Source organism: Geotrypetes seraphini, chromosome 7 (genome assembly GCF_902459505.1).
Source record: "Geotrypetes seraphini chromosome 7, aGeoSer1.1, whole genome shotgun sequence".
NCBI lineage: Eukaryota > Metazoa > Chordata > Amphibia > Gymnophiona > Dermophiidae > Geotrypetes > Geotrypetes seraphini.
Window position 1 is genome coordinate 196,356,764 of NC_047090.1, and position 11,598 is coordinate 196,368,361.

Sequence of the window (11,598 nt, forward strand, 5' to 3'; positions counted from 1 at the left end):
TCCTATTCCATCCACAATTCGGCTCCACTACTCAGTCTGATTAATAGCTCCATTGCTAATGGCGTCATTTCCACCGGAAACTATTCACAAAGCATAGCATTTGTTATCAAAAGCATAAACCAGGTCATTCGGCCAGATAGTATTCAAAAAATAAATGGATCTTTGTTCACTTTGGTATAGGCCAATCTTCACATCCCCCCTCCTTGCTGTCATTGGGATATGGTCTAATATGAAACATCGAAATTCTATAAAAGAATGCCCTTCTTCAGCACAATGCCGGGTGAGAACATCTACCTGTCTTTTATGCATGATATTAGATCGATGTTCAAATAAACGAGGGTTTAGGCTCCTTGCAGTATGTCGTATATAACAAAGATCACATGGGCATATAATTGCATATACTACCCCTATTGTTTCACATGTGACCAAGCATATCATTTTACGGGGTTTTCTTCCTGTAATACATAACTGGTCTCCTTCACATATCAAAGCACAGGCTGTACAGTTGTACACCCTTTCTACCCTTCCAACTAGACCATACATCTGAAGGACATAGCAGATCTTTTAGATTTTTATTTCGTGAAAACACCACTTTACAATCTAACATTTGACAATTCTGTTTAGTTTGTACCATCGGCCATAGACTTTTAATCTTCCTTCCCAGTCGCTGGGAAATACCAGAGAACTGCAGTACACATGTTACAGAATCATTTATTCCAGGGTTCTGCTTATATTGTAAGAGCTGTTCCCGAAAACTAAATCTCGCTCGTTTATAAGCCTTAGAAATCACTGGATTTGGGTAACCACATTCTTTATATTTATTTTTCAGGACACTTGCTTTATTCATAAATTCCCCAGTAGAATGGCAAATCCTTCTTTATCTAAAGAATTGCGATACTGGAAGGTTGTTCTTTAGAGTACCTGGATGCATACTTGTATACCGCAACAGTGTATTCCTTTCAGAAGGTTTTGTGAATATAGATGTTAAAAAATTACCATTAACTTGAGTGATCTCAAAATCCAAAAATGTAATTTCACTGGGGTCACTTTTCATCTCAAATTTGGTAATGGTGTAACATTAAGATAACAAAAAAGTTATCTAGTTGTTCCTGGATGGAAGTCCATAACACAAAAATATCATCAATGAACCTCTTAATATGGGTCATAAATTTAGATCCATATACCCAAGTGTCCTCAAGCTTAGCCGTAAAGAGATTCGTGACGGAGGGAGCGAATGATACCCCCATTGTTTCCCCCAATTTTTGTTGAAAAAACTTCTGATCAAAAATGAAGTAATTTTTAGACATAGCTATGGTGGTTAAAGATAGCAAAATCTCAGTGGGCACTTGATAAGGTCGAGGACGATTAAATAGTGCAATTGTTTGCCTTTGATACAGAATAAGAACGGCTGAAAAACTCATTGGGTTGCTGTCTGCATATTATCCAAGTTGAGGCTTTTCTCCACTTTAATGAAATGGTTTTTCAGTGAGCATTTCCACCACTCGGCTAATAACATTTTTTGATTGAAAGTTAGATTTGTCTATTGTTATTTTTCTAGAGAGACATATAAATACCTATGTGGCATAAATGCACATGAGTCAAGTCTCTTTCAATTGAAAGGAAGCTCTGGAATGAGAGAGCATAGGATGAAGTTAAGAGGTGATAGGGCTCAGGAGTAATCTAAGGAAATACTGTTTTACAGAAAATGTTGTAGATGGCATGGAACAGTCTCCTGGTAGAGGTGGTGAAGACAGAGATTGAGTCTGATTTCAAGAAAACCTGGGATAGGCACGTGGGATCTCTTAAAGAGAGGAAGAGATAATGGTTACTGCAGATGGGCAGCCTGAATGGGCCATTTGGCCTTTATCTGCTATCATGTTTCTATGTATAGCTCTAAACAGGAGATTGTGTCAGTTGGGATGGGAAGTGAGAAAGAAAGGTGAGTATTGTGGCTTTAATGTCCTTAGTCTTGGGAGGATGGGGGTGGAGGTTAAAATGAACATAGTGTGAAATGTATTTTTTTGTATCTGGTCCTCAGAGGAAACAACGGAATTTAGTATTGTGTTTGTTATTTTTTCTAAATCGTTAAAAAAAAGCTTCTTATGTCAAGGACAATTATAGAGACCACCCTCGGCAAAAGAAAAGATGTGATAGTAGTAAAGGCTGCAACATAAGCAATATCAGCAACTCATTTCTTAGTATTGCAACGGAAAGTGAAACGACACAAAAATCCATACGAAAAAGGAGATTATCGCTGAAAAATAGCTGGAAAGCGATGACCACAAATGCTCGCAGTCTAAGCAACAAAGTTCATGATCTGCAAGCCCTGATGTTAGAGGCAGATCTAGATATTGTTGCTATCACAGAGACATGGTTCAGTGAATCACATGGATGGGATGCGAACATACCGGGATATAATCTTTTTAGGAAGGACAGAGATGGTCATAAAGGTGGAGGAGTAGCTCTCTATGTAAAGATCAATATCCAAGCGACCGAAATGCAAGGGACCTGGGGAGAGGAAGAAGCGATATGGATTGCTCTGAAAAGAGAAGATGGAACTTCTATCAACGTGGGTGTAGTCTATAGACCTCCGACTCAATCGCAGCAAATTGATAAGGATCTGATTGTGGATATCCAAAAGTTTGGAAGGAAAGAGGAGGTTCTGCTGTTGGGAGATTTCAACCTGCCGTATGCGGACTGGAATGTTCCGTCTGCGGAATCGGAAAGAAGTAGGGAGATAGTGGATGCCTTTCAAGAGGCTCTGCTCAGACAAATGGTGACGGAACCCACAAGGGAAAAAGCGATATTGGATCTGGTCCTCACAAATGGAGAGAGTATCTCTAATGTTCGAGTGAGTGCTCACCTGGGAAGTAGCGATCATCAAACGGTTTGGTTTGATATAACGGCTAAAGTGGAGAGGGGCCGCACGATACTTAAAGTCCTAGATTTCCCTTTAATGCAATGGGAAAGTACCTGAAGAAAGAGCTGTTAGGATGGGAGGACATAAGAGAAGTGGAAAGACAGTGGTCTAAGCTGAAAGGAGCGATAAAAATGGCTACGGACCTTTATGTGAAGAAAATCAATAAAAACAAGATAAAAAGGAAGCCGATATGGTTCTCCAACCTAGTGGCTGAGAAAATAAAGGCGAAAGAGTTGGCATTCATGAAATATAAAAAAACCCAAGAAGAGGAGAGCAGAAAGGACTACAGGGTGAAACTGAAAGAAGCCAAGAGAGAGATACGTTTGGCGAAGGCACAGGCGGAAGAACAAATGGCTAAAAATGTAAAAAAGGGAGATAAAAATTTTTTCAGATATATTAGTGAAAGGAGGAAGATAAAAAATGGAATTGCTAGGCTAAAAGATGCTGGGAACAAATATGTGGAGAGTGATGAGGAGAAAGCAAATGTGCTAAACAAATACTTCTGTTCTGTGTTCACAGAAGAAAACTCTGGAGAAGGACCGAGATTGTCTGGCAAAGTTACACGAGATAATGGAGTAGATTCTGCGCCGTTCACGGAGGAGGGTGTTTATGAGCAACTTGAAAAACTGAAGGTGGACAAAGCGATGGGACCAGACGGAATCCATCCCAGGATACTAAGGGAGCTCAGAGAGGTTCTGGCGAGTTCTATTAAAGACTTGTTCAACAAATCTCTGGAGACGGGAGTGATTCCTGGGGATTGGAGGAGAGCGGATGTGGTCCCTATTCATAAAAGTGGTCACAGGGATGAAGCAGGAAACTACAGGCCGGTGAGCCTCACTTCAGTTATTGGAAAAATAATGAAAGTGTTGCTGAAAGAAAGGATAGTGTACTTCCTTGAATCTAATGGGTTACAGGATCCGAGGCATCATGGCTTTACAAAAGGTAAATCGTGCCAAACGAACCTGATTGAATTTTTTGATTGGGTGACCAGAGAGCTGGATCGAGGACATATGCTAGATGTAATTTACTTGGATTTCAGCAAAGCCTTTGATACAGTTCCTCATAGGAGGCTGTTGAACAAACTTGAAGGGCTGAAGTTAGGACCCAAAATGGTGAACTGGGTCAGAAACTGGCTGTCGGACAGACGCCAGAGGGTGGTGGTTAATGGAAGTCGCTCGAAGGAAGGAAAGGTGAGTAGTGGAGTCCCTCAGGGTTCGGTACTGGGGCCAATCCTGTTCAATATGTATGTGAGTGACATTGCTGAAGGGTTAGAAGGAAAAGTGTGCCTTTTTGCAGATGATACCAAGATTTGTAACAGAGTAGACACCGAAGAGGGAGTGGAAAATATGAAAAAGGATCTGCAAAAGTTAGAGGAATGGTCTAATGCCTGGCAACTAAAATTTAATGCAGAGTAATGCATTTGGGGATTAATAATAGGAAGGAACCGTATAAGCTGGGAGGAGAGAAGCTGATATGCACGGACGGGGAGAGGGACCTTGGGGTGATAGTGTCCGAAGATCTAAAGGCGAAAAAACAGTGTGACAAGACAGTGGCTGCTGCCAGAAGGATGCTGGGCTGTATAAAGAGAGGCATGGTCAGTAGAAGGAAGAAGGTGTTGATGCCCCTGTACAGGTCATTGTTGAGGCCCCACTTGGAGTATTGTGTTCAGTTTTGGAGACCGTATCTGGTGAAAGACGTAAGAAGACTTGAGGCGGTCCAGAGGAGGGCGACGAAAATGATAGGAGGCTTGCGCCAGAAGACGTATGAGGAGAGACTGGAAGCCCTGAATATGTATACCCTAGAGGAAAGGAGAGACAGGGGAGATATGATTCAGACGTTCAAATACTTGAAGAGTATTAACGTAGAACAAAATCTTTTCCAGAGAAAGGAAAATGGTAAAACCAGAGGACATAATTTGAGGTTGAGGGGTGGTAGATTCAGGGGCAATGTTAGGAAATTCTACTTTACGGAGAGGGTAGTGGATGCCTGGAATGCGCTCCCGAGAGAGGTGGTGGAGAGTAAAACTGTGACTGAGTTCAAAGAAGTGTGGGATGAACACAGAAGATTTAGAATCAGAAAATAATATTAAATATTGAACTAGGTCAGTTACTGGGCAGACTTGCACGGTCTGTGTCTGTGTATGGCCGTTTGGTGGAGGATGGGCAGGGGAGGGCTTCAATGGCTGGGAGGGTGTAGATGGGCTGGAGTAAGTCTTAACAGAGATTTTGGCAGTTGGAACCCAAGCACAGTACCGGGTGGAGCTTTGGATTCTCGCCCAGAAGTAGCTAAGAAGAAAAATTAAAAAAATTAAATTAAATTAAAAAAAAAAATTTTGGGTTGAATCAGGTTGGGCAGACTGGATGGACCATTCGGGTTTTTATCTGCCGTCATCTACTATGTTACTATGTTTTTAAAAGATATATTTTTTATTTCATTTTATTTTTGAAAACTTATACCCCTCATAAAACTAAGCAGCTTACAATAAAACATGCATAAATTAAAAACAACATATAGATAAACCAAAAGAGCCCGATACATTTTTGTGTTCCCAATAACCTATTTTTTTTCATTCTCTCCTTCTGATGTGAGGTTTTGTCATCTGAGATTATGTTCAGTGTTATGGAATGATGTAGACTGATGCTCTTTTTGGTTTCATTACAGGTGGGTGTGAATGTCCCAATTCCTGTCCCCCTCCCCATGTTCTCCTTTACTGGATCACGTGCTTCCTTCAGGGGAGACACCAACTTCTATGGCAAACAGGTAAATCACAGACATACATGTAGACTATTTTTACATACTTAAAGAGTTGTTCAAAGGAGAGGTGGAAGGTTCCAGATGCCAAATTTAAGTTTTTAAGTGGGAAATTGAAATCCAGAACATCCAGGCTAGCATTCTCTGATATGCTTCCTGTTCAAACCTGAGGTATACTGAGCTCCAGACTCTCAATGCTTTAATGAGCATGCAGGAAGGAGAGCTTCAGATTTATTTGGAATATTTGGGGGATGGTGGAGTCTGGTCCAGAAGGATAAAGCTGCGCTTAAGCAGGGTGGAATTCAGGTGCTGGTATAAACATTTACAAAAGAGATAAAACTGACAGTTGTTCAGGAGCAGATTGTTAGGAGTTAAATATCTTCAAATTTGCTGGAAAACTGAAAGTTAGAATATCCTGATCAGTGGGTTAGTTGGGGGGGGGGGGGGGGTTAGTGGAAATGTTGCTGAAGGAACGGATAGTGAAATTCTTAGAATCTAATGGATTACAAGATCTGAGGCAACATGGGTTTTACTAAAGGTAAATCCTGCCAAATGAATCTGATTGACTTCTTTGACTGGGTGACCAAAGAATTGGATCAAGGACATGCACTAAATGTGATTTACTTGGATTTGAGCAAAGCCTTTGACACGGTTCCTCATATGAGGATCTTAAACAAACTCCAAGGGCTGAAGTTAGGGCCCAAAGTGGTGAAGTGGATCAGAAACTGGTTGACGGATGCCAGAGGGTAGTGGTAAATGGAATTCGCTCAGAGGAGGGTCAGTTGAGTCATGTCCGTCAAGCCCCTTCCCTTCTTTAAAAGCAGACTGAAAACCCACCTTTTTGATATACCATTCAGTCCTTAACCCTACTCCTCTGCCCTCCAATCCATCCAGCTGATTAACCATTCCCCTTAACTGTATCCATGACATCCTGTTTGTCTGTCTTGCCTGTTTAGATTGTAAGCTCTTTAGAGCAGTGACTGTTTTCTTACTCTTTGTGACTCTGTACAATGCTGCAAACATCTGGTAGCGCTATAGAATTAATAGTAGTAGTAGTAGTGGAGTGCCTCAAGGCTCAGTGCTGGGACCGATTCTGTTCAATATGTTTGTGAGTGACATTGCTGAAGGGTTAGAAGGTAAGGTTAACATTTTTGCAGATGATACCAAGATTTGTAACAGAGTGGACACCCCGAGGGGAGTGGAAAACATGAAAAAGGATCTGCAAAAGCTAGAAGAATGGTCTAGCATCTGGCAACTAAAATTCAATGCGAATAAGTGCAGTGATGCATTTGGGGGGTAGAAATCCGAAGGAACTGTATGTGCTGGGAGGAAAGAGGCTGGGAAGCATATATGGAGAGAGGAACCTTGGGGTGATTGTTTCAGAGGATCTAAAGACATCTAAACAGTGTGATAAGGCGGTGGCTGCAGCCAGAAGGATGCTAGGTTGTATAGAGGAGTAACCAGCAGAAGAAAGGAGGTGTTGATGCCCCTGTATAGGTTATTGGTGAGGCTGCACTTGGAATATTGTGTTCAGTTTTGGAAGTCGTATCTGGCGAAGGATATAAAAAGACTTGAAGCGGTCCAGAGGAAGGCGACAAAAATGGTAAGAGGTTTGAACCAAAAGAAGTATGAGAAGAGACTGGAAGACTTAAATAAGTTTACTCTGGAGGAGAGGGAGGGACAAGGGAGATATGATAGACATTTAAATACTTGAAAGGTATTAATATAGAACCAAATCTTTTCCAGAGAAGAAAAGGAGCAATGTTAGAAAATTCTTCTTCACAGAGAGGGTGGTAGATGCCTGGAATGCCCTTCCGAGGGAAGTGGTGAAGAGGAAAACAGTGATGGAATTTGAAAAAGTGTGGGATAAAAATAAGAGGATCTCTAATTAGAAAGTGAAGAATGTAAGGCATGGTCTGTGTTCCATATATGTTGATTGGGTGTAGGATGGGCTTGGGTGAGCATCAATGTGAACTCCACTAATATGGAACAGGAGGATGTTACTAACCAGATTTTATGGTAGATGTCCTGCAAACAACGGGATGGTTGGTTAGGCTGGAGTGAGCTTGGACTTCATCATTTGGAACCTAGGACAATACCAGACTTTACAGTCTATGGCCCAGAAATATCAGAGAGACAAGTTAATCTAATCATGTATTTTTAATGAGTATAACTTATGGGCAGACTGGATGGACCGTTCAGGTCCTTATCTGCCGTCATTTACTATGTTGCTATGTAGTGTCCTGGGTGCAATCTTGGGGGGGGGGGGGGCTCTGGCGCCTCTCCTCCTCCCCTGTACCGCTTTGGCTCTTCATCGTTGCGAGCAGCATCTCTAACCTGCTTCTCATGCTGGCTTCAGCCCTCCCTCTGAAGTTGCAGGACCAAGAAGTGACATCAGAGGGAGAACCGAGGCCGGCTTGGGCAGCCATTTGGTGATACTGCTCGCACCATGAAGAGTTAAAGAGGTATATGGGGGAAGGGAAGGTGCGTTCATGCTGGGAGATGCCTCCTACCCTCACTAAACAACTGATCCAGAAAGAGAGCTTTGATAAGACTGATGTAGCCCAGGTGTATTTAAATAAAGAGTAGACAAATATTCAATAATTTCAAATTACCCCTATTAATTTCTAGGCAAGTGGAATTTCATTGATGTCATGAAGTAGAGCATACGCTGAATGGCTCTGCTCCCGTCCGCGAGTCCCATCAGCTTTCTTTATCGTTTCAAGTCTGTCGGTCTGTTCCATGTGAACAGCAGAAATAATATCAGAAGTTACAGCTGCTCTAGAAGCTGCGATTGATAAAAAGCTACAGCAATTTTTTGAAAAAATTAACACAGTGCATGAACGGTTGGATAGTATGGACCTTGAGCTTGATGGTGCTCAACATCGGGTGAGTGACCTGGAAGATCATGCATTTCCGATGTAAGCCAACAGTACTCGGATGGAAAAGCAATTGGCTTTGCTTACCCATAAAGTGGATGATCTTGAAAACGGGGCCTGGAGGAACAATTTTCGCCTGGTGGGTCTCCCAGAGCGGATTGTGGATGCTGAACTTATAGCATTCTTGGAGACCTGGATTCCTCAATCGCTTTCTCTGGACCCTCATTTGGGAAAGTTCCAAGTGGAACGCGCACACCGCCTGGGGCCTAGCGGTCCAGAGGGTTCCCGACCCCTAGTAGTTATCTTTAAAATTTTGAATTTTGCCCATAAAATAGCAATTTTTCAGGCAATACGAGCGAGCGAGCAAAGGACTGAGCCATGACAATAAGAACATTTTATGTTGAGAGAAATTTAAAAAGGCGTCCGACTGAGTCACACTGAAACGGGCTCCAAACTTTACTCTTGTTTCCTCGAAAAAATTACTCGGAACCATATTGGCGAAATGGGTAAGAGAAAGGGGAAAACCAGGACTTACCCCTTGGAGTCTTCTCCTCTTCCCCTTTCCTGCATTGAAAGATTCGTTGTCCGAACGGCAGGTCCCTCTGAGACAGTCTTACCCAAGCTCAGTACAACGCTGAGCCTAGAGGATAGACTTCCACCCTCAATTTCAAGCATGAGTGCACACCCGAAGCAATCGATGATGCCGCGAGAAGCAGTCCTTCCGGACCCTACAGAGTCCGTGTTTCGGCGACCACACCTTCCTCAGGGGTCCAGTTGGATGCTATGTTCTCAGAAAACAATTGTGGACTAAAAACAATGAACGACTCTTCAAAAGACAGAGTCAATTGACCTTTTTGGCACCACTCTGCTCGCACTCAGTCTTTTGAAGAGTCATTCATTATTTTTAGTCCACAATTGTTTTCTGAGAACATAGCATCCAACTGGACCCCTGAGGAAGGCATGTTCGCCAAAACACGGAGCGTGTAGGGTCCAGAAGGATTACACATGTGGACTATTATAGTTGTATTTATTTGTGGTTTTTGTAAGAAGGAATAAATAAATCATCTTTTTAGAACATCATCATCCAGTTTTCTGTTTTTATCATTTGGATTGTTTTCACTGTGGAATATTGGGTCATCCATTTTTTTGTTTCTTTTCAAATTAATTGAAATACAATAAAATATTTTAAATGTAACAATGTTAACCCTGTGGAGCTCCTGATTCAGTCTTAGCGCCTGAAAATGCTTTCTAGTGAAACACAGTCTGGTGTCAAGTGAGACGTGATTCTTACCAGTGAGAGGAAAATCAATAGAAGTAATGAGTGAAAATTTTAAAGAAATTTATAAAACATATTTGGCATCGTGAAGATTTGAGGAAAGATTGTTTCTCATTCTACAATGAAAACAAATGGAAAGTAAAGGCTGTCATCAGTCATAATACGAGTGGACATTTTATGAACACAGGGGGGTTTCCACAAGGGTTGTGTTTAAACAATTGTATATTTGGAAAATACATGTAATTAAGTGTGTGGAGTTTATATAATATTTAATACATAATTAGTGTTCCTTAAGAAATTGAGGAGCTTCATTTTTTTCTACTAGATTTATAATACTGGAGTTTAATATTTATTGAAAACCCCATTTGTAAAGTTAATCTTGATACTCATTAGAGAGAACCTAAAAACCTAGACTTTGCATCCCTTGAGAACTAAAAGCGAATTCTTTTGAGCTAGTGGGTGTTGTGTGGTAATATAATACCAAAAGATAAAGGATGACAGTCTTTTCTGCTTTCTTCCCTTAGGGTGTGCAGTTTTACACTCAGCTAAAAACCATTACTTCCCAGTGGAATGAAGAAGATGCCACAATGACCAGCCCTGCCGTTGTGATGCCAACTATGGGCCATTAGATTTATTACATAGAATGAGACTGATACCAGCTGATCTTCATAATCCCCTTTCTAGCATGGCCTGGTGGTTTTTTATCAGAGTCTAAAGACTAGATCTACTAAAGAGTTTTTCTATGTTGTTTCTATGGGAAAATGATTACCATGCAGGCCCCTGAATGTTATCAAAAGGAGCCTTTGAGTTTCTAGGCTTTGACTGTAATTTTGTAGTCTGATGGGCTCTTCCGTTATCCATTAGAGCAAGGAATCATTTGTGCAGGGAGTTTAATGAACTAGAGAATTGAAACACCTCCACTCCTTCATATTCTGCTCTTGTATCTTATTCAGCATACCACCCTCCATTGCTCCAGGGCAGCAAGTTTTTGATCTCCATGTGAAATATACTTGTCTGGATCCAGCTTGTAACAAGCTGCGCAGGCCACATTGTCAATTCAGTCCTGTACCCCAGCGCTAGGAATAGTCTAATCCCTTTCATCATCCGATAATTGTGTGCTGATGGGAAAGAGTGCTATAGGTAATACTGTTACTCTGAGGGGGGGTGTCTTGCAAATGGAAATCTTGCCGCCTTTGCTCTATATGAGAATAAATGTTCTAATCTATGATCTAATGATATGATCTAATGATCTAATCTATGATCTAATGATCTGGGCAATGAAGATTTACTCAAACAAAAAATATTTTTGGGTATGCCTTAAGATGATGCTACTAAATCTTATTTCTCCTTTCTCTAGGATTGAGTTTTGGTAAATCACAGTATCTCTGCTCTAAACTTATTATAGATTCAGATGTAGGAACCTTTGTTGTAACAAATGTACAAATTGTCATACCAATAAAGGTCAACAAATAAATTATAGTCAAGACATTTGACTGGACTCGGAATACATCTGTGCTGAGCTTTCAAGTGTTATTGTCTTCATAAAATCAGTTTAGTAGAAGGACCTTCAATGTATTGTATTTTAAAGTGTGTAAATTTTTACATTTACCATATATGCGATAAGTGCAGAGCTTGTGAGGTAAACGCAAGAGGTGTGCACAAAGACTATCCTCCATTTAGCATGCAGGCTAGTCAATTAATGCTGCACAGGCACCATGATATATACAGTGCCAACAGGGGTGGCCAACAGGTCAACTGAGGTAGAGGACTAG

General features: G+C 41.2%; 1 protein-coding gene across 4 annotated transcripts in view; it reads left to right on the forward strand.

Annotated features, from left to right (window-relative positions):
• Positions 1 to 11,331, forward strand: part of ALDH6A1 (aldehyde dehydrogenase 6 family member A1) — a 172,552-nt gene extending 161,221 nt beyond the window's left edge. For 3 of the 4 annotated variants that reach the window (XM_033951060.1, XM_033951056.1, XM_033951057.1), the window contains exons 11-12: positions 5,582 to 5,680; positions 10,351 to 11,331. In XM_033951060.1, coding sequence (XP_033806951.1) covers positions 5,582 to 5,680; positions 10,351 to 10,455 — 204 coding nt within the window. In that variant the 3' untranslated portion in view covers positions 10,456 to 11,331. The remainder of the gene's footprint in view (positions 1 to 5,581; positions 5,681 to 10,350) is intronic. The other variant, XM_033951058.1, reaches the window with a different exon arrangement.
• Positions 11,332 to 11,598: the final 267 nt, after the last annotated feature.